This window comes from Melanaphis sacchari, unplaced genomic scaffold, assembly GCF_002803265.2.
Source record: "Melanaphis sacchari strain LSU unplaced genomic scaffold, SCAv2.0 Contig4_pilon_pilon, whole genome shotgun sequence".
Lineage (NCBI taxonomy): Eukaryota > Metazoa > Arthropoda > Insecta > Hemiptera > Aphididae > Melanaphis > Melanaphis sacchari.
Window position 1 is genome coordinate 8,848,498 of NW_020271335.1, and position 26,801 is coordinate 8,875,298.

General features: G+C 24.9%; 8 protein-coding genes across 9 annotated transcripts; 2 read left to right on the forward strand and 6 right to left on the reverse strand.

The window, feature by feature from the left end:
• Positions 1-275: 275 nt before the first annotated feature.
• LOC112598976 (putative zinc metalloproteinase C607.06c) lies at positions 276-2,051 on the reverse strand. Of its 2 annotated transcripts, XM_025345658.1 has the most exons (5): positions 1,698-2,027; positions 1,102-1,553; positions 689-1,027; positions 560-622; positions 276-492 (listed from the first exon to the last, which is right to left on the reverse strand). In XM_025345658.1, the coding sequence occupies exons 1-5, from the start codon at positions 2,025-2,027 to the stop codon at positions 300-302; spliced, it is 1,377 nt and encodes a 458-aa protein (XP_025201443.1). In that variant the 3' UTR covers positions 276-299. The 2 variants fall into 2 exon arrangements, with proteins under 2 accessions (XP_025201443.1, XP_025201444.1); XM_025345659.1 differs by lacking the exon at positions 560-622 and having other exon boundaries at positions 415-492; positions 664-1,027; positions 1,698-2,051.
• A 1,282-nt stretch (positions 2,052-3,333) lies between these two features.
• Positions 3,334-8,733, reverse strand: LOC112598763 (anaphase-promoting complex subunit 2). The gene is made up of 13 exons (XM_025345361.1): positions 8,467-8,733; positions 7,817-8,267; positions 7,541-7,649; positions 6,574-6,712; positions 6,345-6,516; positions 6,058-6,283; positions 5,403-5,587; positions 5,175-5,349; positions 4,842-5,103; positions 4,597-4,726; positions 3,942-4,027; positions 3,693-3,884; positions 3,334-3,567 (listed from the first exon to the last, which is right to left on the reverse strand). The coding sequence occupies exons 1-13, from the start codon at positions 8,542-8,544 to the stop codon at positions 3,367-3,369; spliced, it is 2,406 nt and encodes an 801-aa protein (XP_025201146.1). The 5' UTR covers positions 8,545-8,733; the 3' UTR covers positions 3,334-3,366.
• A 1,110-nt stretch (positions 8,734-9,843) lies between these two features.
• On the reverse strand, positions 9,844-10,817 carry LOC112599050 (UPF0545 protein C22orf39 homolog). Its single transcript, XM_025345764.1, has 3 exons — positions 10,651-10,817; positions 10,162-10,326; positions 9,844-10,087 (listed from the first exon to the last, which is right to left on the reverse strand). The coding sequence occupies exons 1-3, from the start codon at positions 10,699-10,701 to the stop codon at positions 9,884-9,886; spliced, it is 420 nt and encodes a 139-aa protein (XP_025201549.1). The 5' UTR covers positions 10,702-10,817; the 3' UTR covers positions 9,844-9,883.
• Positions 10,818-11,097: 280 nt separating this feature from the next.
• Positions 11,098-12,329, forward strand: LOC112599027 (ER membrane protein complex subunit 7 homolog). The gene is made up of 4 exons (XM_025345731.1): positions 11,098-11,397; positions 11,678-11,936; positions 12,019-12,093; positions 12,160-12,329. The coding sequence occupies exons 1-4, from the start codon at positions 11,198-11,200 to the stop codon at positions 12,310-12,312; spliced, it is 687 nt and encodes a 228-aa protein (XP_025201516.1). The 5' UTR covers positions 11,098-11,197; the 3' UTR covers positions 12,313-12,329.
• Positions 12,330-12,514: 185 nt separating this feature from the next.
• On the reverse strand, positions 12,515-15,171 carry LOC112599241 (protein unc-50 homolog A). Its single transcript, XM_025346060.1, has 7 exons — positions 15,028-15,171; positions 14,813-14,961; positions 14,692-14,757; positions 14,512-14,632; positions 13,900-14,039; positions 13,050-13,151; positions 12,515-12,680 (listed from the first exon to the last, which is right to left on the reverse strand). Exons 1-7 carry the CDS (start codon positions 15,096-15,098, stop codon positions 12,544-12,546), a joined length of 786 nt encoding a protein of 261 aa, XP_025201845.1. The 5' UTR covers positions 15,099-15,171; the 3' UTR covers positions 12,515-12,543.
• A 4,337-nt stretch (positions 15,172-19,508) lies between these two features.
• Positions 19,509-20,576, reverse strand: LOC112599243 (40S ribosomal protein S23). Its single transcript, XM_025346062.1, has 4 exons — positions 20,429-20,576; positions 19,987-20,146; positions 19,731-19,915; positions 19,509-19,652 (listed from the first exon to the last, which is right to left on the reverse strand). Exons 1-4 carry the CDS (start codon positions 20,430-20,432, stop codon positions 19,570-19,572), a joined length of 432 nt encoding a protein of 143 aa, XP_025201847.1. The 5' UTR covers positions 20,433-20,576; the 3' UTR covers positions 19,509-19,569.
• Positions 20,577-20,734: 158 nt separating this feature from the next.
• LOC112599242 (phosphatidylinositol N-acetylglucosaminyltransferase subunit H-like) lies at positions 20,735-21,598 on the forward strand. The gene has a single exon (XM_025346061.1). It carries the CDS (start codon positions 21,054-21,056, stop codon positions 21,576-21,578), a length of 525 nt encoding a protein of 174 aa, XP_025201846.1. The 5' UTR covers positions 20,735-21,053; the 3' UTR covers positions 21,579-21,598.
• On the reverse strand, positions 21,592-25,644 carry LOC112599240 (pre-rRNA-processing protein TSR1 homolog). Its single transcript, XM_025346059.1, has 12 exons — positions 25,527-25,644; positions 25,187-25,460; positions 24,644-24,863; positions 24,379-24,579; positions 24,110-24,304; positions 23,870-24,041; positions 23,557-23,766; positions 22,618-22,841; positions 22,286-22,549; positions 22,117-22,227; positions 21,849-22,056; positions 21,592-21,738 (listed from the first exon to the last, which is right to left on the reverse strand). The coding sequence occupies exons 1-12, from the start codon at positions 25,642-25,644 to the stop codon at positions 21,611-21,613; spliced, it is 2,325 nt and encodes a 774-aa protein (XP_025201844.1). The 3' UTR covers positions 21,592-21,610.
• Between the last annotated feature and the right edge of the window lie 1,157 nt (positions 25,645-26,801).

Here is a 26,801-nt window from a genome sequence, read left to right on the forward strand (position 1 = left end):
TCATAAAAATATAATTTATAAAATTTAATTGTGTTTAACATTTGTTCATAGGAAGTTATTTTAAATTGTTTAATTTATGACACAAATAAATATAAAGTTGTATAATGGCACAAAATATATAGCCTAAAGTAAATTAATTACTATAATTATAAAATATTAGTATGATAAAATAGTTTAAAAATAATTTTCAGACAGGAATTTAAATTTTAAAAATCAATCAAAAAGTAATTTATACTACTAAATTTAAAACAATGTTTTTAAGGTATTAATAAATACTTATTCTCAAAATGTAATGTAAATTAAAGTAAATGTTTTAAGATATTTCCATTAGAATCTTCAGCAACAATAGTTATACCTTTATTTGCTAACTGTACTGGAAGAATAAATGTACGTTTGTTATTATTTTTAACAAATTCCCACGAATGCATGACAAGCCCATCCTCTCTTCTTAATTGAACCACTCTTAAGCCATTTCTTGAAGTCAATAAATTTCTATAAATATAACGTATTAGTATAATTTATTTTATTTTTAAATATCTGTAAAATTAAATTAAATAACCTTTTAGTTACATAATCAATAGTGTTTTCATTGTTATTTTCTTCTTTAAAATCATTAAACCATCTAAAATAGTAATTAAGACCCAATTAAAATTATAATAGTACCTGGGTTTATAGCAAAAAAATATACTTATGAAAGGAAAGTATTGATGCACATCCCATAGACCAACAAATTATGTGTTTTGAATCATACTCATCTATTGCTTCATTTCCATTTGTATTGTTATTATTAGACATATCATCCTTCATATTAATAGTGTTTGAGTAATTTTCAATACATATTATATATCCTTTATTAGCTGGCTTTATTTCTTGAGCAATATTTTTATTGTCCAGTGTAAAAATCAAATGAACATTATCAAATCCTCTTCCCATTATGCCATATTTTGAATGGCCTAAATCAAATGTATGTCCCAATTCATGCCATACAGAACCTAAGGTTGTGCTAAAGCATCCACCAAAATTTCCTCTATAAAATAATTAATTTAAATTTTCCTTTACAATAAAAAAAATAAATAACATAAACACTACAATTCAAACTACCTGAAGCAGCTGTCATCCAATAATGTGCCAGTATCGACTTTTGCCATGTTCATGAAACATGGTAAAACTTCCTCTAACTTACTAGGCCAAGTGTAGAGACAACCTGTTCCAAATAATGCCAGTCCACCACCACCCAGAGCAACATGCCCATGTAAATTCTGTCCATCCCAATAGGTACATGATAGGAAGGCTAAATATTTTCTAGTTTTAGAATTTTGGCCATTAGTCAACTCTCTAGCTATATACTCCCATAATTTTTCAGGATGCATGTTAAATACTGTACGTCTTGTCAAGGAGCTTTTAATTATTCGACATTCTTTTTCAACTTGAAATGTTTTCTTTCCAAAACCTTTTTCATACATTTTTTCAGCTGTCAACATTTGAATTAATTTGGAGCATAATGTTATTTTATTGCAAGCGTTTTGAACAGAATTATCATGATTTACAGGGGCCTAAAATTAAAAAAAAAAATAAATACTTCTATAGATAACTAAGACATTTATAATTAATTTTAAATATATATGAGTAATTTTAGATAAATAGGTATTTAGTTAAATTATTAATTTGGATCGTATTCATTAAAGCCAGGAATTTACCTGAAATCTACCATCATGATCAGCACAAATTATATAAACTGGACACACAGTATAGTTAGTAACTCTTTGTTTGTATACTAATTTTGTGTTTAAGACTTCATTGCCGATTTTAAAAACCAACATATTATCGCCAATTTTTAATTCTATTATTATTTTAAATTTATTTTTAATAACCGCCCAGTGAGATTCTGCCAGTTGTTTACCATTGTTTGAGTAATGTTTAAGTATTATACTTGATTCGTTGTGTATGTTGACAGATCCTTTAATCAAAATAGTTGAATAAGTAAATATTTCATTATTTGTAATGTTGGTCAAATTAATTTTATTCATTTTAAATTTGTAGACAAAATAACATTTAAAAGTTAATAGTGCATTTGTAAAATAAAAATTTCAAAAATTATTAAAACAGCTATTAATATAATATGTAAGAAGGTACTGCAGTATTCAAGAAACCAGAATATAAATTTAATTTTTAAATCCGCGCTCGCGCAGTATCAGTACTAAATCAAAAATTCTAAATAGGATCAATGTTGTTATCACAATATCACTATAGAATTTATCAGTTAAAAACACATTTTCAAGGTGTATTTATCAGGAGACAGGAAGACAAGAGATGTCATAGATAATATATTATCTATGGATGATGTATACACTATACACTCGGACACTCCTGTCTCCTATGTCTATTGGCGATTGTCCACTCACAGTCTTATAGATGATGTTTCCTTTACTATTTCGGTTTTTGTATATTTAAATTTCTGAAAAAATTCTATTTAAAAACGTAAAATGAAAAATATATGCGCCAGTATGTAATCATGTAAAAAAAATTATAACGATAAAAATGTTTTATTTCGACTGACTGAAAATTATGTAAAGTATTTACAAAAACATTAATACATTTTGAAAAAACGAATATTCGATTAAAGAATTATTGTAGTTGTCTATGATATTGATGTACTTACCATAGTCCCAAGTCCGTGTTTTATAACTTATATTTTACATAAACTTATTATTTAAAATTTAAATTTTACCCTTAAAACACACGCCAGATTCACTCTTGACAATAATTTGTCACACACATTAGTAAAGATGACAGAATATAACTAGGATCATTATTTGAATAATAGCTATTATAGCCATGATGGACATAATACAATTATACAAAGCTATATTTACATAGTATATGTCTATAGATTATGCATTTAAATTTATAATGATTACATTTTTAAAATCTAATTAATGAGAAAATACCAACAGTTATAGACTAACACAAGTAAACAACTCTGGTAGATTTTACTACCAGAGACAAATTTACTGTGTACATTTTATGTACCTGTATCAAAATAGATCATAATAATTTAATTGATAAAATGTATAATCATTTACACATGGCATATGTAAAACCTGATTAATGAATTTGTATAACTAAAATTACTATAATATAAATTACCATCTCTGACACTAATATATCAATGGATCATCACAATCATCAGTTTCACAATAATTATATTTCCTCCAGTTAATTCAATCATGTTAATGAGTAGTTAATATTTATAGTATATATCATATATCAATAATTGAAAACCTTATTCAAAAAATAAAACAACTTTTTTAAAATAAGAAGGTTTTAATTTTATTAATGATAAATAGACTTAACACAAAAATTATATTATTTAGATAGTTTATATCGACCTCCTGTAAAAATCAAAAGATGTTGTTTAACTTTTTCATCGAGGAAAAGACGAAGTTGTGTAAGGCTACAATCTACACCAGTTCCTTGAGTAGCAAACATTTTCAACATTTGATGAATTCTATCTAATGGCAAAGAATCCAGATTTGTCAACATACCCACAATATATGACCAAAACACCTATATTCATAAAATAATCAATATATATTATATAGAAAAAATATAATAATTTTTATTAATCCAACTACAAAAATCTCTATACATTTAACATTAACCAATATATTTATGTTTTTAAATAAAAGTACCTGTAATTCTTCTTCTCTTTGATCTTGAGCAGATGCCACAGCACTTTCCATTTCATCATCATCATCACCATAAACAAATTCAGAATTACGACCAACAAAACTAGTGCGATTACCTTTTCCTGATATGCTTGTAGTTGGAATACCATCTTCTACGAAAGTAAAGGTGTCAAAAGATTTCTCTCTTAACAAACCCTACACAAATTATTTAAATTAAAAACTCATTAATGATTATTATGGTGAAAATATTACTTGGTTTTGCCAGAATCCTATCCGACGTCTTAAGGTCGTTGCTGGTACACGCATTTTTATACTTAAGTCATTAATGGTCCATTCCTCTAAAAAAAATTATTTAGGTTAATTTTTGTTTTAATTATCTTATTATTATATTAATTTTAAAAAAAAAGTAGGTAACCCATTGATAGTTTTAAATGTATACTTTATTGTTTGTGTAGTGAGAATTTATCTTGATTATTTATATGTTTTTTATTATCAATACATATTCATTATAAATTTTAGTTGGTTATAATCATGTTTAAAATTCAAGTACTTGAATATTCCTTATGTTGTATATATATATATATTAAAATTTAATTATTGAGCAGTAATATTATTATTTTTAAAATATAGAGAATTGTTGTCATTATAAAAGTATAGATCATGTATTCATGTCAAATGAATATTGGCAATATAGTCGGTTAAAATATCTATTGATGAACAATTATACCACTAGTGTGATACTACAAGACGTAGAGTTGCTAAATCTCTACCCATATTATTATTATTTATTATAATAGGGTTCATCTCACCACTTGAAAAACAAATAAATTACTCTATATTATTTTTGTTAATGGATGATCAATCTATTTATTATTAAATTAATTTAAATAAATGTTACTTAACATACCTTGCTCTTGAAAATGCCATATAATTGTAGCATGAATTGGCGAAACAGTAAAATTTAATGTTTTATCTTTTAACTCTAAATCTATATTAATAATTCCAAGATTGGGTTTCCAATTTAAAGTTCTATTACCCTATGAAAAATATTTTAAATTTACTTTGATTAGTTTTAGATTTTTGTAATAATATATCATGATTATCTCCTGACTAGTATAGCTAATCATGTGAAACGTTATCAATTGTACTAACCTTAAATGATTCAAATGCTTTTGTATAGTTATCCAAGTGTTCTTGAATAACTGAAGGTAACTCTACATTAAAATTATCTTTGAAATTAGGCCAAAATTGATTAGATACAATAATAGCTCTAACTGGAAATTCAAGTTTATTATTTAAATTATTAGATGATAAATTTGAAGTTGGATCAGAATATAAATGGTGATTAATACGTTTTGAGTCATATACATCTTTTAACATTACAGAACATGAATGCAACAATGAATCTCCAAATCTATAAAGTATAAATATATACATTTATTAATTTTTATAAGATTTATATTTTTAAATATAATTAAAACTTGCCTCAATTTTAATAACTCTAAATATCTTATCTCATCGCCTATATTGTCCATAAACTGTGTAAGTAGGCGATCAGCCAATAAAGCTCTGTATTCATTAACAAATAATTCTCTTGTACCATAAATATCGACAAGCATCGATACAGTATCCGAATTGCGAAAACGTTTAGATGATTTAGCTAAAAATAATGAATTAATAAAGTGTATTTATTAAAACAAATAAAAAACTTACATGGATTAGCGTCTACCGGATCTGGCATCCATTTAGCCCATTCTGCCATACTTTCTTCTTCACAAACATCATCTTCATCTAAAACATTTTCATTTCTCACTAGTTCATCAGTGAGATAGTGACCTTCTTCTGTAAGAGTAGTCATTACACATCGAACTGTATCCTTTCGACTTCGTAAATAAGCTCTATAATATAATTTGTGTAAAAATTATAATGAATAAAAATATAAAATTAACCTTTCAGCTAGCAACATGCTGTTGTAAACAATACACCATTTTTGTACTTTCATTTTTTCTTATATTTAATTTCTATCTTATTGGTGCTTATGGGTGTTCATCAAAAATGTTATTACCTATATTTTAGACTGTTTTTGAAGTTTATTTTTTTTTATGCAAGAGAGAAAAAAAATATGGATACGTCCATGAGGTACTCCAAGTGTTTAAGGTTTGTATGTTAGGTACAACATATTGTTTATTTTATTACTGCCAGTATTAATATGTATTAATAAATTCAGATTAATGAAACAATAATTAATGTATTAATATTTGACAAGTATATGATTATCAAAACATGTTAGGATTGTTGTAAAATTAACGCTACTCTTTTTTTAGTTAATAGTGCACTCACTAGAAAAATAATGATTAGTTTTTTTTACCGTATCGGCTGAGTAACTTCTTGTAAAAGTGCTCCACAAGGATCAATTTTTCTTAGTACTTTAATTGCAGCAGTATAAGCAGTTATAATATCAATGGTATTCACAGCTGGATGTAACAATCTATTATGTAAAGCATTTTGTAATTTTTTACACAGTTCAGCTTTAAAATCAGTCTTTTGTAATGTCGATGATAAGTCAATTACGGCTGGTTCGGAATCTGGGTACTCTACAAATATTAAAATATGTTTGAAATTATTCATTTTAATATTAAATATAAAGTAGTTTACCAATTATGATATTAAATAATTGATCAATCCTTGTTCTAGTATATGATTCATAAAGTAAGTGTTTAAGTTTCCTCATAAATACTGCTAAATTAGTATCTTCTATAATTGTAGCCATGCTACATTTTGGTTTGTATATATATTTCATCCAGTTATAAACATTTGTATCTATCCACTAAAATAAATAAGCACATTCAGATAACACAATACAATATATAAAAATAATCATTACTGTTTCTAAAGCTGATATGTGGTGTTCTCCAAAATTTTCTTTAGTTATTTCTTGAACTTCTGTTTCAATTTTTTGATGTATTAAATCCATTATCACATCACCAGCTAATGGTTCTAAAATACCAATTGTGATTAATTGCCTGTCAAAAAATGAAATTCATTATAAAATAATTAATCTCGAAAAACATTCAAATGAAATATCCATAATTACATTATTAGTAATATATAACATGTTACTTTATTTATACCCATCTTTTTTTTTTAACATAATAAATAAACAATACAAAAATATTTATTTAAACATGATTAATTTTTTCTACATACACCAATTATTAAAAATTAATAGTAATTTAAAGTTTTAAGAAATTTATTAGATTTTTTAATATATATTTTAAATGTTTAACTTACAAAATCATAACTGATAATATCATAATTTATTATACTTATATTAAAACGATACACACATTTAGTAGTATTTATTAATCTGTATAAATATACTACTATATAAGCTATTTAATGGTACAAAATTATACTATAGTTTCATACCGCATACAAATTTCTACAATAAACACATGTCATAATAATGAAGTTTAAAGTCTATAACATAATTTAATATGATAACAATTAACATTTATTTAATTTTAAGAAAAAAATTATTATAATTTAATAAACGGTTAAGTTTGTAATTAAATATGTTACGTATCATAATATTTGTTATATACTTGTTTTTAGTAAATTGTTTAAAAAAAAAATACTCTTTTTGAATTTGTAAAAAAATAATAGTGATTCCAATAAAAAAAGTAAGCAGTATGTGCACACACATACTGAAAGGGTCATACATTTGAAATTAGTTTGAAAACATATATTTTGGCACTCCCTGCAAACCTTATTTCAATATAAGGTCATTTAACTAAAATGATTATTGGTAACTCTTAGCATGAACATATTGTATGTAATACCATATTTACCAGTTAGTTAAATGGAATGATTCCAGTATATCATCACATCTACAAGCAGTTAAATCATGACCGCAACCATTACAATGAAATGCACCTTCTTTAGATGTATTTTTTTTATCTAAAAATATTTCAAAAAATAGTAAATATTTCATAACTCCAAATAATAAATTAAAAATATATCCATTTAAATAATTAAATCAATTTATAGTAATTTATACACAAAACTATAAAATAATAGATTTAATATCTTAAAATATTTTAGAACACATATTAAGAGTAACATACCTCCAATAATATCATCTTTGGTAAAAACTTTTAGTGCAACTGTATAAAATTGATAAATTATTGTATTATAATCGCTAGGGAGTTGAGAATGTAATAGAGCACAAATTTGAGCATTCAAATTTTTTAACAAATTTATTCTATTACTTTCAAATAACATCTGTAGACGATTTATTGTTTCAATATATGATTGGGCTAAATTAAATAATTCATCGATTGCATATTTAAATTTTACAAAACCAATATATTCTTCAGATACATCATCATGTGGTGAATGATTACATAATTCGATAACATCATTAGGAATAAAATAAAGCCAAAAATCATTAATTTTGGACATCAAATCTTGTTTGATTGCATGCATTACCATTCCATGAACAAAACTTATGAGTTTATTTTCTACAATAATTTTTTTTATCTCAAGAAATTGTTCATCATCGCATTGTTCAGTACACTGTAAAATAAATAAGCCCAGTATTATAACATAAAGTTCATAATTGTTTATTAAGATTTATCATAGTACATTAATACTATTAAAAGATTCTAGACATTAACTAAATAGGTAAGCATAATAAAATGTAGTTGAACTTCTCAATTTAAATCAAACAAAACTTTAAATTGTAATAATTGCATTTCATTACATTCACACTAACCTCCTCATCATTTTCTGATAATATCGGAAAAGCTAAGACAATTTCATTCCAGTACGATTTAGTAGTGTTTGTATCCATTTTGTAAAGTTATCCAAACATTTAAATTTGCTTTCTATTTAATGTTAGGAAATAAATATTAAAATAGAATACTAAGATATCATTTAATATAGTAGACAATAGTATGTGTCAGATAAGTATTTCAACATTTAAATATTACTGTTTCAAAAATTGAATAAATACTTTTATTTTTTTACTTATAAATTTGAAACACGGCTATAGACTATAGAGTATAAGTAATAGGTATTAGGTTATTAACTAAAATGTTCAAACAAAACAGTTTGATAACAGCCAACCTGATAATAAACATTATTTATTTACAGCATAGTAGTTTATCACCACAACGATAACATCAATTTTTTCTAATTTTATATTATTTATATAAATTTCTTTACATTTTCATTTTCATTTCTAACTATTAAATTTACGAATTATTCATATAAAAAAATATACAGTATTTAATTTTTAAACCCAAAGTTTGTAAATGTAATAACAGATTTCTCATAAGTAGTTTTTTTTAAAACCTTAAAAAATAAAAATACACACTAACTTAATGTTTGTATAGATTCTATAAGCCCCAAATGTTGGTGAAATTAAATATTTAATTGAAGCTTGGAAACAAGTGTTTACTACTCACCCTATAATAAAATACCACTGAAACATCCTTAAATTATTCTTAAGCAGTTGATAAAAAATATACTTGATACTTAAATATAACTTTTAAGGTTCAACTGTTAAAGTCTATGATAAAGCTTAACTTTTTCATGTTTAAATTATATTCTGCTGGGACTATAATTATTGCTCGTTACTCAAACAAAGCTGGAAAGTTTTATTGATTCAAATAACATTTAAGCATTTATTTTATATTATTAATATTACATTTTTGTAAGGTATTTAAGTGGGAAATCTACTTGTACATCCCTATGCCGGTTTTGTATTTTGAATTTTGTGTTTATAAACAAAGCAATAGTAAGTTAGCAATATCCATACAAATTCCCTCTATGATCAGTAAATCGAAAAAAAAGCAACAATCTATACTTGAACAATAATTGCCAGGTATTGACATATTATAGTTTACCCAGCAACACTCATAAACATGACTATAAAACACACCAATTTCATATCATTCTTAAACCAGAATGGTCATAGTAAGAATACCTACAATTTTTACAGCAAAATAATGTAAAAAATATTACAATTACATAAAAACATTTCACAAAGACAATTATATTCTATATTCAAGTGCCTTAAATGACATAATTAATAGAATACTATTTTATTTCCAACAAAATTGGTTTCTAAATAAAAACCTCATGACTACTAAATTATAAGATAACAATAAAATATTTGTATACAAATTTTACATTATTGAACAAAATGATTTATTATTTGTTTCATCAAATGAATCCTTTAATGTTGAATTTTGTTGTCGTTGGGTTATGTAATCTGGTAATGGATCATTCCAATTTTCTGGTGGACTAGTTCTATTTTTCCATACATCATTAGCATAAAATGTTTTCCATCGATTTCTTCTTCTCATCTTTTCACTATTAACCAAGGTTTCCTTAAAAAGTAACAAATTGTTAGTACTATTATAAATGCTAATTTGTAAAGGATAATATCCTTAAAGCTAGTTACAGCTGCTTGAATATTTTTGTAATTTTTCCATTTTAAACAATTAGTATAGTCTTCGTGCCAATAATTGCAATCTATTGTACTTCCATGAACAAACATCTGATGTAATCTTGATGATATTGAAGTACACTCACTATACTCATTATTATATATTTCACATGGACGTATCTGGAATAAATATTCTTGTTAAAATGTTATGTTATCAAAATATATTTATTAGTAATTTAACGTTAATATATAATCTAGCATAATATTAAAATATACTACTACTTGAAATATAACAATGGGAGTATAATACTTTTATTACTTCTAATATTATTTATATTTTTATTTTAAAGTAGTATTTAGTTATTTAAAATTAAGTTTGTTTTAGATAGACTTAAGTATTAAGGTCAAATTACAAATATTATTAATCACATTTTATAGATACAAATAATACATAATATTTACTTATTTAAATTCTTATTTTCTATAAAAAAATTTTATAGTTACCATCCATAAATCCAAATCTTTGGATTTTGCATCTGTATTTTCATCATTCATATCTACAATTGAAGTAATCAATCTACGTATATATTAAGCAAAGAACAATAAACATAAAAATAATTTATACTTTTATAACACTACCTATAAAAATATCCAATATACTTTAAATTAAATATTATATTTAATAATAAAAATATTGAAAGTAAAATTTATAATTAATAATTGATATTTCATTTTTTAAACATAAAATTTCGTATACATTTGTGTCATTTGTGATATTAATTTTTAATTTCCATTGCCGGCATGAATTGTTAAGAAAATATTTGAAATAAAGTCAAAGACATTCCTTATTTTGAATTTTGAACGCTTTTGTAAGTGATAACATTCAGCATATCTTATTTATCTCACTATCTCAGATAGATAACATGAATTGTATGTTTTAACATGTTATAATTTATAAATGTACTTCTTAGTGCTTACCTATATATATTATATTTAAATCAATAAATAATATTAAAATTCTGGTTCCTTACTTACCTAGTCTTCAATAAATATGATTTTTAATTCATTGAGAATTTGTATTGTTTTGCTATCCATCATATTGGTAAGTTTGCCTAATATCAATGGACAATCAGAATCGAACCGAGAACTTTATGACATCGAAGGTACAGTTATGCTGCCTAATTTAACAACTTCCTGGTTGGCCGAAACTGTTATACAACTTAAAGGAGGTGAAGCAATTGGTTTTCTTAGGTAAAAAACTTAACACAGTAATAAAGTTTATTTTTGAAATAAATTTGTTATCTTTCATTAAAATGTTTTCAATTTGTTCAAATTTATCATTTATTACCTTTTTATACCTATACTCGTATTTTATTTTGAACTGTATTTTAAATGTCTCGAGTATATTATAATTTATACACTGCCAATTTTAAATATATTATACTAACCATTAGTTACATAATTAGTGATTTTTTTAATTTCATTCAAAAAAAAATATTGCATAAAATTAAATAATATGTACATTTTGCAGGAAAAATGGTTCTTTTCTAATTTCTAAAGTACCATCAGGATCATACATTGTTGAAGTAGTCAATCCAAATTATGTCTATGAACCAATCAGAGTGGAAATTAATTCGAAGGGCAAATACCGCGCCCGAAAAGTAAATTACATTCAATCATCTCATGTACATCAGATGCCCTATCCATTGGAGTTTGTTAACTATATGCCTGCCAAATACTTTTATACTAGAGAACAATGGAAAGTCACAGATTTTCTTTTCAATTCAATGGTAAATCTTAGCGTTTCTATTTTAGCAGACGTCAGTTACCTATATTGAGTTAATTTAAATAAATACTCTTTGTAATGTTTAGGTGTTAACAATGGTGTTGCCTCTTCTTGCAATATTAGTTTTGCCAAAATTAATGAATGATCCAGAAACTAAAAAGGTTTAATTTTTGTTAACTTACATCAGTTGATAAACATATTAATTTTTATGTTAAAATATTTTATAGGAAATGGAACAATTAACCAACTTAAAACATGATATGCCTGAAATGTCTGAAATGATAACCTCATTTTTCACTGGAAATTCACCAACTGCTGAGAAACAAAAAGAAAAAGCTAAGGCTATAAAAAGTTCAAAAAAATCCAACAAGAATAATTAATGTAACAATTGTAAATTTACCAAAATAATGTTAAGGTTAGGTATTTTGTACATATATATAAAATCATAAAACATTAATAATAGTATGTATTTATACAAAAATGTTATATAAGTAGGTTGACATAATATGTATTATATATTATATACACATAAAATATTCTATAAACATATAATTGGGAAAAATACATTTTTTTATAGAATTAAAAATAATACATATTATTATATTTGAGTGTTATAGAATTCTATATTTATATATGGACATGACATTGTCGCTTATATTCCAATTTATTGCAAAAGATAAAATATATAAAAAAAACAGTAAAATAAACGGAGTTAATAATACTTCTGTTTTATGTAAAATGGGTAAACCTGAAAAAAAAATTGTTTTTACATAAATCAAACATAATTATTTATGTATATTAAGGGTATGTCTAACACTACAATAACTGTTAAAATATAATATCTAGTTTGTGTTAAAAGATGTTCTAAAATAATACAAATTATACTTGTGATAAATATTTTAATTTTTACTTTTCAATAACTTTTTTTTTATTATCTATAATTTTATGGCACAAGAATATACTAGTTATAAATATTAGATGATAAAATATTTTAAAAGTAAATATATTTTGAGGATTAATAAGATGAAAAGATAAAAAATTAGTGTACTATATTCTATAAATATTACATAAGTACATTTTTAACTTAAAAGATACCTACTAAATATTTAATACTTACAGCTGTATCCTAAAAATGTTATGTACAGATAATAACCAATAGCTATAAGCCATAGTGTGTTGCCAATAAATAAAGGTAAAAACCAATCGTGTCTGAGAAATACTAAAGAAAAAAAAAAAGTTATTAATTAATATTTTCATAGAACAATTTTAAATATTATTTAATAGAACATAATGGCAAATGTTTGTTATAACTCGTTGCTAGAAATGGACTGAAATACACTGATTTGAAATATTAACTTTTATATCAATTCAAGTTAAGATTGGAAAAATATTAAGTCAACATTAAAAAATAATATAGAAAATTTTAACTTGAAGTTTCTAACAATATTACAATCAAGGAAATAAAAATTAATTATTTTTATAGAAAATAAAATTTCCAACACAATAATTAAACCTGTGATCACAGTCACTATCAATAATGTATTCTGAGAATTTTGTCTATCAACTATTTGTATTTGTATATATTTAATAATTATGATATTAAAAACTGACAATATAAAAAAAAATTTTACCATTGTATAGGTATACTTCCAGTTTGTAAAATTTCCCATTTTAAACTTATAACAAGTAAGAACCCTAATGTAATGATAATAGATACTATTTGACCAATAAAAATAAAAATATATAAATTAAACTTTAGTGTCCCTTATCAAGAGTTTAAGACATAAAACGGTATAATTTACTGTTGAGTAATAATAATATTATTGTTGTGTTATTATATATATTTATATGAAAATACTTATGTATAGGATGATTAAATACAATTTATTAGACTAGTGGATTTCAACCTTATTTTTACAATTTCCCATCATAAATATAAATTTAATTTAAAAAAAAATTATACATACTGTGATAAAAAAACAATTGAAATATATGAGATATCACTAATGTTGGTACAAAAGCATTCAAATGTATATCAAATGCATAAGCCCATTCAACATCTTGCCCTTTGTAGTTGGACTTAATTAAATATTTGTTGGCTACTAACCTATAAATTATAATAAAAAGTATACTATACACTATTAATCTGTATGCAATATGCTGTCAATAAAGAAAAAGTATTAAAGAATCTAAAGCTGTACTTCTATGAATTTGTATACTTGGTTAATATTTGATTATTGGTATCCCTTTTCAATAATTTAAGTTAAGTGTAACACAAATCAAAAGAATGACCAATAAAAATTATTATATTTAATAAATATACTATATAGTGATTAAAACACTATACACAAATTATTTGGCCATTTAATTATTAGTAGACTTGATAAGTAAACCAGACATTGGAAACCAATTAATGAAAAGTTTTAAAATATGGAGAAAATTAAAAAAGAAATTTTATTTAAGTATAACTTTAATATTAGTTGATTTGTATAAACACAGAAAAGTAACTGATTTAATTTCTGATTTCTAAATGGATAGCATTTATTCTGCATATTATAGAATTTATTAAAAATACATACCATAACACTGTACTTATTATGACACCGGATAACAAACAGTCAACTGTTACAATATACAATAGAAATTTTAAAAATTCAATGAAACCAAGTCTTAAAACGTAAGTAAATGCTATTGACGAAACTGAAATAAATTAAGTTAAATTAAACACATACATAGAAAGGTTACATTAAAATGTTTACCACATAGTAATCCACTTAAAAGCACCAAGAATGCAGGGTCATCACGAGCAAATTGCAGTTTAGTTTCTAAAAAAAAGTTAAAATTAAATGATACAATATTAACAGAACATAGAATTCTTACCTTTTCTGTGTTGAAAGTTTCGATACACTTTCTGTGGATTGATAAATAAAAACGTCATTTGCCACAATGCAAACTCAAAATCCATTTGCTTAAAATTTGTTAACTTCCGCAAGTAGCGGTAGCGTTTTACAGCAGCAGACATACATGTTCTGTAATATTTTTAAATATAAATATTTAATCTATGCTAGTTAGGCAACAATTGAACGATTACAAACCGCTGTGTTACTGGTGAAGGCAAATATGTTAAAGATGATGTCGATCGGAAAGAATTCACGCTGCTTGGCATTATATTATATGAAACACATTCAAAAATAATATTTTAACTATTTAAGGATTAATTTGTTAAAATTTTAAATAAAATTATTTAACTAAATATTCAATACAAAATTTATTCAATGAAATGTTAATGTTTGGTTTTTATTTAAATATGAATAATTCGAGACATTTATGTTCTAAGATATAAACATTATGAACTATAATATTTATTTGTTATTTCATTTTTGATATAACTATTTATCTCTGAGATAAATTTAATATTTTATCTATGGCAGGTTCAGCGCTTTACAAATATGATATGTTATCAGTTGATCTTGATAAAATTAAAAACATCATCTTTATAATATTAAACTTAAAAAGTTTAGTACAAAATAATAATTTCATGTAATCATGAAAACGATCGAACTTGGCACTTAGCAGTCTTTTATCAATATTTCCAAATTTCAATTTTCATTTTTTTTAATGAAACGTTTGATTTCAATTTTATTTCGTAATTTGTGGTTTCCACTTTCATTAAGCTTCAATTTATATTTTATAGTTTATTTTCTAATGTATTCAGTTAATATGGATTTGAATGATTATGCTATTGAACAACTTTTATCTGTTAACTATGATCTAAGTGAAGATGAATTAGATAATAGTGATTTGGAAAATGGTTTAGAAAGTTATATATGATAAAATTGTATATTATGATAAAAATTTTGATGAACACTTAGAAGGTACTAATATATTTACTAATTTATTATTAATGTATTATTTTGCATACTCATTAACATTTTATGTTAGTCACGAATAATGAACAGTTACCAGTTAAAAATATTATACCAGATTTAGATATTGAACAGTTACCTATAGAAATAGTAAAAGAAGATAATACTAATATATTCATCCTAGATTGCAAATTGCAATGTAGATGTAAATATCCCCAATATTTCAAAAAGATCATCAGTGAGAAATAAAAATAACACATTGCCTCAAAATGTTACCAAATAGACATATAAACCTCCAAAAAAATCTTCAGAATTTTTGCATTTGAAAATGGAAAGATGGTAGTTTTATAACATCTGATCAAAATTTAGTTTTCAAAGAAATGCCTTTATCTGACAATATATTAGAATTAGATACACCTTTACAATTTTTCACTTATTTTTTCAATGAAGAACTTATGCAAAATATTGTAAACTGAGTTATATTCCATTCAAAAAATGTTAGTAAACCTATAAATTTATCAATGATTGAGTTCAGAAAGTACCTTGGAATTTTTATATATGCTTCTGTTTTCCGTGTACCTAATGTGTGAGACTACTGAAGTGTTGAACTTCATTTTTCTCAGATTGTTGATGTTATGTCTCTAAGGCGCTATGAAACTATTCGTCGCCTCGTCGGCTTCTACATTTTAATAATAATGACACTATGCTCTCTAAAGACAATCCTAATTTTGATAGATTACATAAAGTAAGAACTCTTATAGACCATTTAAATACAAAATATTCAAGTGTTCAATGTAATCAATATTTATCTGTAGACGAACAGCTTTGTGCAACAAAAGCTAGAAGTTATTTAAAACAATATATTCCTGACAAACCACACAAGTGTGGCTATAAATTATTTGTATTGAGAGATGATGATGGTTTTTCTTATAAATTAAGGTATTTATTGGTCAAGAAATTTAGGAACAATTTCGGTTGCCAAATGAACCAGACTTGGAGGCAAGTTCAAATGTAATAGGTAGTCAGACTTACCAGAAATGTACCACAAAATAAAAACCATAAACTTTATTGTGATAATTATTACACTAGTATACTTTTGTTTGAGTTTTTGTATCAAAAAGGTACATTATCAAGCTTTAGGAACTGTACGGTGTAATAGAATTGTTAACTTCCAAATGACAAATATGCAAAATAGGTACCTAAAAAGAACATCAGTTGATAAAGTATCATCTTTGGAACAGCACCGTTGTCTTTAGTTTTACCACAGAACAATAGTTTTACGGAACGACAATAAAGTGGTCACATTTTTATCCACATATTGTGGAAAAGATCCAATTTCTATTGTAAAACGTTATGATAAAAAGATGAAAACTCAAATAGGAGTACATTGCCCATTTTTAATTTAAGAGTATAACCATCATATGGGTGGCGTGGATTTACTTGATAGTCACATAGGCAGGTACAAAATTAAAATTAAGTCTCGAAAATGGTATATGAGAATATTTTACAATTTGTAAACAATGATAGTGGTGAATTCATGGATCCTATATAAAAGAATTTGTAAAGCTAGTCTTAAGATATTGCTCCCAAGTTTACTTTAGCTGGTTGGAGAAAAGAGCTTACTACACATTATGTAAAATTAGTGAAGTAAGACCGTAAAAAGGAAGACCCTCTACACCTCTGCAAAATAAAATAACTAGCACTAGGCATCAATCGTTTAGACCTTCAATGGATGTGATGATGTGAGAATAGATCAAACAAATCATTGGCCAATTCGAATGAATAAGAGAGGGCGATGTAAATATCCAAATTGCAAAGGTTTTATAAACAACCAATGCTTAAAATGTGCAATAACAAATCACATACATGTTTTCAATCATATCATAACAAATAAATTTAAAAAATAAAATTCCATTTCTTTATTTTAACATTTTATAAAGTTTAGTAAAGTTAAAGTTATATTTAGATAATTATTATGTTAATTTTGATTTGTTTTCTATATTTCATCTTGGTAAATAAAGTTTGATGAAATTTTATATTTTCAAGTCATTTGCACACTATAGTAATTTTGCAACATGTTTAAAATCTGTTTTTCATAGTAAATATGGCTTGTACAATTTTTTAAATATCATTTTAAGATTCTACGCTTAAAAATTAGATAAAAGAATTTGGTTATAAAAAAAGTCGTGCATTTAAGGGGTTAATATTTAGTTCATTAAGTTATAAATAATAGGTACTCACTAAAATTTAGACAATTTATAAAAATAATATTTCATATTTTTATTTTTGGTTATGTAACTTATAATAGTTCATAATTCAAATATTACACATATTTAACAAAAATATATCTATATAAATGGCATGATGCAAACATTAGACATATAACAGCATTGAATGTTTATTACTTGAGTAAAATGTTCATACATTTGAAAGTTTTTACTGAATAAACAAAAATAAATTATAAATCATTTACGAATTTTAATTATATTATTACTAATCCTACTACAAAATTTAATAGTACATAATTGCATATTTAGTGGTTTTTATATTCATTCATTTATTGTTAAAAAAAAATTTGTTGTTGACAGCAAATTAAGATTCGATTATTATTGTCAAAATAAATTAGACCTAAACAGCCTATTAATAAAATTTTAAATTTATTTAATGGCATGGCACTAATTAGTATTATGAATTGTAATATTAAAAAAAAATACATTCATTTAATAATCTAAATTATTTTATTTTTAAATGTATTTTAAAATAATATTTTCAATTACCAATTAACAAAAGTGAAAACTTTTTTTAGTAATACCTAGTTTTTTTTTTTACTTACAATCACAAATTAAAAAACAATAAACTAAGGACATATTCAGCACATACAGTGAATGTTCAATCAACCATTTCTATTATCCATCATGGTAAAAAATAAAAAAAGAAGACGAATGAGGACAAATGTAACACAGGTGTTACTTCTTTATAAAGTATAAAACATTCCTACCCAAAGTTATAACATCAAAATAATACATGACAAATTAATAAGAATACATTTTTAATAACTAAGTTAATTGAAAATTTTTTATGAACTATAAGTTTAAGTTTGATAATTATTAAAAGTTTAAATAGCATATTACAGAAGTTTCAAGTGTAACTTTTGAGTACTACTTAATCTATAATAAAAAAATTCGCTTCACATTTAATAATTAGTGTAGATCAATCATGATTAATTCAATTCTTTTGGTAAATACCAGATTATCAAGTTTGAAAAATAAAAAGTGTAAAGGAATAGAATTTAAAAGGGAAATACATTTCAGTAAAACTTGATCAAATATAGATTTTCTTTTCAATTAGCAGATGAAGTGATAATGTTGACAATATAATTCAAAATTTGATCACTGCATTTTTTTTTGTAAATAAAATACCAATAATTATTTATTTTAAGGATTTGAAATTCAAATTTTTAAAAATATAAATATTAAAAAATAAGCTATCGCCATTTAAGCACAGAATTGATGTATTATTGGATTCAAATTCAACAGTCCGTCAAAAGTAAAAACTCGAGCCACACCAGAAATCTACTATATTAGAATATTTTAATCTATCACTTAAAAATGTGTAACTATGAAAATTATAATTCAATAAATTAAATGAATAGTCACAGGATATTAATAACCATTGTTATTCTTTAAATGAAATATTACAGTAAAACAAAATATCACTTTTAGAAATTGTTTTTATTTATTCATAATAATAAAAATCCACAAAATTAAGTTTTTAAGACCTTGGTCTCTCCTTCTTTTCTTTGTATAAAGCAAGTAATGAAACATTTGCTACTTTGACTACCTTGAAACGAACCCCTGTAAACCAAATAATATATTAAAGTAAAAAGTTTAATTATGTAATTCATAAAATAATAGGAATTTAATATAAATTACCGGGAATATCTCCTACAGCATGACCTTTCCTACCGAATCCAGCTACCAATACTTCGTCATTTTCTTCAATATAATTTAAACAACCATCTCTGGGTACGAAAGCTGTGATTTTCTTACCATTCTTGATAAGTTGTACTCGGACACACTTACGAATAGCAGAGTTAGGCTGCTTAGCTTCAACTCCACTGTAATTTAAAAAATTGTTTTAATACACTGTTTTATTATAAATTTATTAATCTCACAGAAAATTACTTACACTTTTTCTAAAACAATTCCTTTAGCGTGAGAAGCTCCTCCGAAAGGATTGGCCTTCCATCTTGTTCCCAAATGTGCTTTTTTGTAGTCTTTGTCGGCCCACTTTTGAACACGACGATGATTCACATGTTTACGTGCCGTACGAATACCACGAGGTTTACCTATGATATTGATATAATTACAAGTTTAATAAACATTTACATTATGAATAAATGAATTTGAATACTTTTAGACAATCAAACGTAATTTATCTCTTAAATCAATTGTTTAAATGTATCGCGTCATTTAGGCAATACAATCTAGATATTGTTTAATAAAAAATAATCTATCAATTATTAGACTAACAGCAATTTACGTAAGACAAGTTATTGATTGTAACAACCACATGGTCAAAATTTTTTTTTTTTAATTTTCGAAATATTTACAAAAGTTATATTGCTTACCCATAATGTATTACGATTCCTAAATTTGCGATGAACTAAAAAATGGTTTTGGTCGATAAATAAGGTTCGATCGCACACGAAACGTGAAAACCACGAAAACGTACACAAAATGTAGAAGACCGAAATGACAGAGAGAGAGCAAAAACTTGGGAGTTGGAAGGGAGATACGATGCTAAGCAGTTGTTGTAAACCGGACGATTGTCACGTTATACAGTGTCGCCAATGTATTCAACTAAATATGGTAAGCTATCGTTTCTTCCAGGAGATTAAATCTATCCACATAAATTGTTGACAAGAGGTTTATTTGTTAATCGCTATCAAATAAATTATTATGAACAATTTTTATTTTGTTTTCAAAATTCTTAAATTTGAATTTGACCTTACATCTCAATAGTCAATTATTCGTCATATTATCTTTAAACGTGATGTACAGCTTAGACCATATTAGGTTTAAAGTATTGCAAAATTAATTTGCTTGATCATAGGCTACAGAGCTTAGTTTACTATGCACAATACAAATAGATTGGACGGCGTTAAACAAAAGTGATGAATAGTTGGATGATTATGTACACTTGGGAAGTTTACGGTAATTTGAATTAAAAATTTTTACGACTGTGAAACAATTATGAACGTTATAAAGTCAGATGATAAACTTGTGTTGAAATCTTCTATACAAGATCCATTGAAGCATTCATGCATAGAATATTGTGTGGAAAAACGCAAAAAATGTTCCAACACGGAATACTTTATCATCGTCATGTCAATACTAATAGCAATATATTCATATTTAAGCAATTCTATAGTTATATGTCCAAAAAATATTTTTATTATTGCAATTTTCTTGATTATATTTGCATTATGGTTTAGTTTTAAAGTTTCAAATGAATCATTGCTGATAACAGCTCCCATTGGATTACAATTAACCACAACTTATATAACTGGACATCAAAGGGTATTTTCATTACCTTGGGAAAGTATTATTGATGTACTTATTGTTGACATTATTCATACTCAAAAAGTATTATACTTCTTGGCAATTAAAACACCCCAAAATGGGATAGTAACATTATTTCAGAAAAGTGCACCAAGGATACATTTTTTAGAAATAATATACAAGGATGTTTACAGACTATTGGAAAACAACAAATGAAATGACTAGCAGATATCAGACTTGATATATTTTTATTTTGTTACATTATAAAATTGATTATACGTCCATTTTGGGAAAACGCGTTTATATAAATTTAAACATACAGTGTCTTGAGATTTTACCTGACCATCAAATCCACATTTCATGTGTCCATGAGTACCTAAAATTATAAATAATTATATTTAATATAAATAGAAGACATTTTTAAACATTTGTATCAAATTGTTATTTTAAATTTAAATAAAATAAGTTATAAGTTGTAAAACATACCTAAAGGTTCTTTAATGTGTCCTCTCCTTCCATATTTTGTGCGTAGCTCAACTGGTTTGAACCAATCAATATCTTCTCGATTGAAAAACATAAATCTAACTACAGCTGAATGTTTGTGTACTTTAAATGGATGACCACTCAGAACTGTTCTTTTTACAATTACACGATCTGGGTTTATTGATAAGACATTTCCATTTCCAATTATTTGCTAAAAAAAAAAAAAAAAAAATAAGTAAATCAAACAAAAAAATTATTATTAAATACTTACAAATGAACCATCTTTACAATGCTTCATAGCTATAACTGAGCAAGGAGGATAGATAATAGGTGCAAACATTGTAGCAACGACTATTGAATCTTGATGAAAAAATCTTTCATACTAAATGAATAAAATAAAATAATAAAAATAATTCAATATAATTTTCAATCTTATTTACTTTAAATTTATTTCCATTTGTGTGCTGACTAAATATAGGTTCTGCAGTAAATCTACGAAAACCACATTGGAATATAAGCTCTGATTTGGATTTAATTGGTTCATCAAATTGTATAGTAGATGGTCGTTTTAAAACTACATTTAGCACAGACATTTTTTGCTCATGAGGCATAAGACCAAATAGTACAACAGGATTACGAGCATCTCTTGAATGAAACATTTTTGACGGTATATTTTTCACATGAACTGTAATGTACCAATCAGGCTAAAAATGGTTTTAAAATAAATTATTCTAGTTAAAAAAAAAAGAGGAACCCATTTTAAAATAATTACAATGGCACCAGTTATGTTTTCCAAATTTTTAAACATCCTTTTCCTTGTTCTATCAAAATTTTCAAACTGAAATATTCTAGCATATTCAAGGGGTAAATTTTCTTTAACATCCCATGGTGATGTGCGAAATGATTGTAAACCTCTATATTTCTGAAAACGAATTCTTGCTGGCATATCATAAGGTGTATCTATTTCATCGGGAAACATTTGATCAGCTTTTGCTTCTAAAAGAAAATATACTCATTAATATGAATTGTATATATTATAAGTTTATGATATAAAGTTATAAAAACCCATTATTTAACAGAATATATTTAAACAAGTCAAATAGTGATTCAAATAATTTAATTTAACATTTATTAATAATTTATACTCTATTACAGCGTTTCTTAAACCTATTTATCTGTGGAACCCTTTTTGATGTCCACTTTTTTTTTTTTAGAATTATTTGTGATTAAAATTTTAATTATTTCAAATAATAACTAAATTATACCACTATTATTATTTAATATACAAACATTTTCCCCCTACTAACCACTACTAATCTTGAGTTAGAATTTTTTAAGTAATTTTCTTGAAAACTTTGAAAAAAATGACAAGTTTTGCGAAATTCTGAAGTAATCTCTATGGAACAAAGTTTAAGCAATGCTGCTCTATTCAAATTAAAAGAACAACCCTGTGGTAACCAATCATTATTAGTTAATGAACAGATAACACCTATTTGTTATACCCATCAAGTTAACTATCTGTATATCTGCTTTGTAGTTAAGCTACAACCCTGTGTACAAGTTGGCTCTTGAATTAACTTCTTAACTTGAATATAGTTTTACATTATGTTATTTGGAGAAACCATAATTAAATTATTGAATAATAGTTATAGATATTATAGTACTATAATATTTTATCAAATTATTTTTACTTTAAAATAGAAACTCAAACCTTTTATTTTTTTTAGTATTTTATCTTCTTCATCTAAATCAAACTGCAAATCATATTTATCAGCTTCAATTGGTGCTTCAGAAGCAACAGAAGTCATAGACATAGTTTCCATGTGATCATCTATCATACTCTTCATTTCATTATCAGAAGTTTCATCTTCAATTGAATAAAAATCATCAGAATCTTCATTAGATTCTGCACTTTCGTCATCTGTTCAATTAAAATAAAATTAAAAAACGTATATTTGTTATAATTGAAATTTATAAATTTAAATCAATATTTATGCATGTCATTATAAATACATTATACATACCGTGGTCAGATTCTTCATCAGGAATCCAAGCTGATTGATATACAGACATACCCTGAGGTACACGTTTAATCATGCGTTTATTTTTAGATGCCACTTCTTTCATTTCTTCATCAGTAGGCCAAGTTTGTTCAGCATCCATTGGATCAGGTACATTTTCACAAATTAAATTTTCCTTTAAATCATCTCATTTTATAACATATTTTTAAAATAAAAATATTTTTGAAAAAAAATACTACATACTTGAAGTTTAGGATTAGCAGTTTCCAAGATTGTAGTTTGCACATCTTTCCCAGTAAAACTTTTAATAAACTCGTTAGAAGTCAAATCTATTTGTTCCATTTGAAAGTCACCCCACCCAGGAATATGTACTAGAGAATTAACAGAAAGGGTTTGTCCTCTCAAAAAACCGGTAACTTTCATAGTACCTACATTTTCCTAAAATTAAATTGTGAATAATATATTTATTTAATAATATTTAGATTAGAATAAAATATTTTAAGTATACAAACATCAGAGCTAGGGATAAAAGCTATTTCTTCAGCTAATAAATGTGGCCGTTTATCACGAAATGTAATTGATCTTTTTTTTTGTGAACTTATGCGTCTAAGAACATTCAAAATATCTGTAGAAGTATCGATTTTACTGACTTTTTCATCGGGTAGCCAATTTTCTATATCTTTTTGGATGTTCTGTTTTGTTTCATTTTGTTTCTATTAAATAACTATGGATTAATATAAATAGTATAGATTAAGTAAAATATCAGTAGTTACTAACTTTAATAGGTATTTTTTCAAGATCTGTAATAGCTACAACAGTTGAAGGAAGTCCTTGAGCTAATATACAAGTCATTAGTAAATCAACATCTTGATCAAAGCCACTCTCAGCCGAAACTATAAACAAAATAGTGTCTACTACTTTAAGTGTATCTAAAAGTCCAAAAACACTACTACAGTCAGGTCTAATGAAAGTAAATGCTTGTTTGAATTGTTCAACCCTATTTAAAAAAAAAAGAAACATTCAAATTTAATAAATTAGTTTTTAACTTCAGAATTTGCCAAAATTAATGTCAAAAAATGTATAATCTTCACAACTAACAAATGAAGCAAGTATTTCGTCATTTTTAAAATATTCTGAAGTTGACGATTTATCAATAAAATTCAAGTACTTAAAGTGCATAAGCTATAAAATAAATATTATTTGGTATGGTCATAAGTTCTTTTTAGTCAATTTCAATTGGTAAAATTACAAAAAATGAGGGCCACATAATTAATATTATTGTTATATTTTATAAACAGTAAAAATAATAATTATAATAACCATAAATGAGAGTATCCTTCAGGTGCAACAGATGTTGTTAATTTTACATCTGCTTTTTGTAATACATTAACCATCTCCATCAGTTTTTCATTGACAAATACATTATTACTTAAAGGTATAACAGCAACTAAGTGAGGTACATTTAAAGACCTCCGTTTTTCATTCAAAACATTTTCTGTTTTTGTTTTACGTAAAATCTTAGCTTGATTCCTACGTTCCATACGACTTAACTGGTGATTAGCTTTAGATTTGGCTGAATTCTGTGCAGTACGTCCTAAAGTACAATATTTTATTTTTATTTACATTTAAAATTTTAATTTTCAATAGTATTTTTAAATACCTTTTTTCAAGATTTCTAGAGTTCCTTTACTTCTGTGTCGACCAGTTTTATGTTTTTTATTGTCTTGTTTAGCTGGCCCAGGTCTGTGGACCGCTTGATTTTGGTTTTCAGGTTTCATTCTTAAAAAATTATTAAAGGAAGAGGCTATAAACACATCCGACGTGAATTCGTGAACTACACACTATACAGAATTGGACAGTATACAGTTACAGATTTTAAATCAAATTTTTTTCAATGCATGAATCTCAAACGCACATGCGAAATGCACACATCAATAACTTTAATATTATCATTTATCATTTTATCAATGTATTCTAATTTTCTATAGATAATAAAAAATGGAGGGAGGCCTAGGCTATGGTCCAGTGTCGCCAGAATGTTTGTGAGGTTAGCAATTTTATTGACTTGCCTATCAACGAGGAAATTCTTATAATGACCCATATATTGGCTTTAACAATCAGTATTTTGAGATTTTCATTTTGTACCCATGTCTGCTTACTCTGCTTGGGGTGGAGCTCATCATACAAATATAACATTTATGTTTAGAACTACAGTAAATACATTCTTCAGAATTGCTATTAATAAACTGTTTCGTATAAAAATCAATATTATTTCTGATACTTATAATTTAGTATTTACTAAATTTAAAACAACTCCGTAACAAACATTTTTTTTGTAATTTATATAATTGCAATCATAAAGATAGTAGTTTAAGCACAATTATACTACATACTTAAGGGAAACAATGTTTTTAGATTCTATTAATATAATAGCAAATTTTGTAAAAGGGACTTATATAATATTGCTTATAATCCATGTAATATAGGTACTAAGAATCAATTAAAATATTTTCTAAAACTATAATTTATAACTATCTTATTTTTTATAAATTATAATAGTCCTTCTATCTTATTTGAATTTTATTAATTTATTATCTATAACCAATATATTAATTTGTGTTTTTTATAAATCTATTGATGTTATGAATTAATTAATATTTAGAGTCAATTTTATTCTTTTTTTTTAATTTGTTTCATTAATTTTGCTTATTTTAAGACTATCATTAATATAAAATATTTTTTTTTATAATTTTAAATTTATAGTTATATATTTAAATTACATTATGTAAACTTAACATTTAAAATACAAATTATTGTCTCCTTCAAAAGCCATAGGTAGCTTCTGAAGACTTAATTTCAATATTTTAATTATAATATTATTATAAATAATATTACTATCACCTTTCATTCCTTAACGATTTATTAATTTTTGTTA

Bases quoted from the DNA above. Each gene is read 5' to 3' on its own strand.
- LOC112598976 (XM_025345658.1), bottom strand. From the start codon at position 2,027: ATGAATAAAATTAATTTGACCAACATTACAAATAATGAAATATTTACT. The intron at 1,554-1,697 runs GTAAATTCCTGG...TTTTAATTTTAG, and splicing joins ATCATGATGGTAGATTTCAG to GCCCCTGTAAATCATGATAA. The intron at 623-688 runs GTATATTTTTTT...TTACTATTTTAG, and splicing joins TCAATACTTTCCTTTCATAA to ATGGTTTAATGATTTTAAAG.
- LOC112598763 (XM_025345361.1), bottom strand. From the start codon at position 8,544: ATGGATACAAACACTACTAAATCGTACTGGAATGAAATTGTCTTAGCT. The intron at 7,650-7,816 runs GTATGTTACTCT...AAATATTTTTAG, and splicing joins CAAAGATGATATTATTGGAG to ATAAAAAAAATACATCTAAA. The intron at 4,727-4,841 runs GTTAGTACAATT...TATTTTTCATAG, and splicing joins AAGCATTTGAATCATTTAAG to GGTAATAGAACTTTAAATTG.
- LOC112599050 (XM_025345764.1), bottom strand. From the start codon at position 10,701: ATGAATGATGAAAATACAGATGCAAAATCCAAAGATTTGGATTTATGG. The intron at 10,327-10,650 runs GTAACTATAAAA...TATTTATTCCAG, and splicing joins AAGATTTGGATTTATGGATG to ATACGTCCATGTGAAATATA. The intron at 10,088-10,161 runs GTAACTAGCTTT...TTACTTTTTAAG, and splicing joins ACAAAAATATTCAAGCAGCT to GAAACCTTGGTTAATAGTGA.
- LOC112599027 (XM_025345731.1), top strand. From the start codon at position 11,198: ATGATTTTTAATTCATTGAGAATTTGTATTGTTTTGCTATCCATCATA. The intron at 11,398-11,677 runs GTAAAAAACTTA...TACATTTTGCAG, and splicing joins GAAGCAATTGGTTTTCTTAG to GAAAAATGGTTCTTTTCTAA. The intron at 11,937-12,018 runs GTAAATCTTAGC...TGTAATGTTTAG, and splicing joins ATTTTCTTTTCAATTCAATG to GTGTTAACAATGGTGTTGCC.
- LOC112599241 (XM_025346060.1), bottom strand. From the start codon at position 15,098: ATGCCAAGCAGCGTGAATTCTTTCCGATCGACATCATCTTTAACATAT. The intron at 14,633-14,691 runs GTAAACATTTTA...AATTTATTTCAG, and splicing joins TTTAAGTGGATTACTATGTG to TTTCGTCAATAGCATTTACT. The intron at 14,040-14,511 runs GTATGTATTTTT...TATAATTTATAG, and splicing joins ATAATAAGTACAGTGTTATG to GTTAGTAGCCAACAAATATT.
- LOC112599243 (XM_025346062.1), bottom strand. The intron at 19,916-19,986 runs GTAAGTAATTTT...TTTAAATTACAG, and splicing joins GGAATTGTTTTAGAAAAAGT to TGGAGTTGAAGCTAAGCAGC. The intron at 19,653-19,730 runs GTAATTTATATT...TTTGGTTTACAG, and splicing joins TGCTGTAGGAGATATTCCCG to GGGTTCGTTTCAAGGTAGTC.
- LOC112599242 (XM_025346061.1), top strand. From the start codon at position 21,054: ATGAACGTTATAAAGTCAGATGATAAACTTGTGTTGAAATCTTCTATA.
- LOC112599240 (XM_025346059.1), bottom strand. From the start codon at position 25,644: ATGAAACCTGAAAACCAAAATCAAGCGGTCCACAGACCTGGGCCAGCT. The intron at 24,580-24,643 runs GTTAGTAACTAC...GTTATTTAATAG, and splicing joins TTGAAAAAATACCTATTAAA to AAACAAAATGAAACAAAACA. The intron at 21,739-21,848 runs GTATGTTTTACA...TTATAATTTTAG, and splicing joins ACACATTAAAGAACCTTTAG to GTACTCATGGACACATGAAA.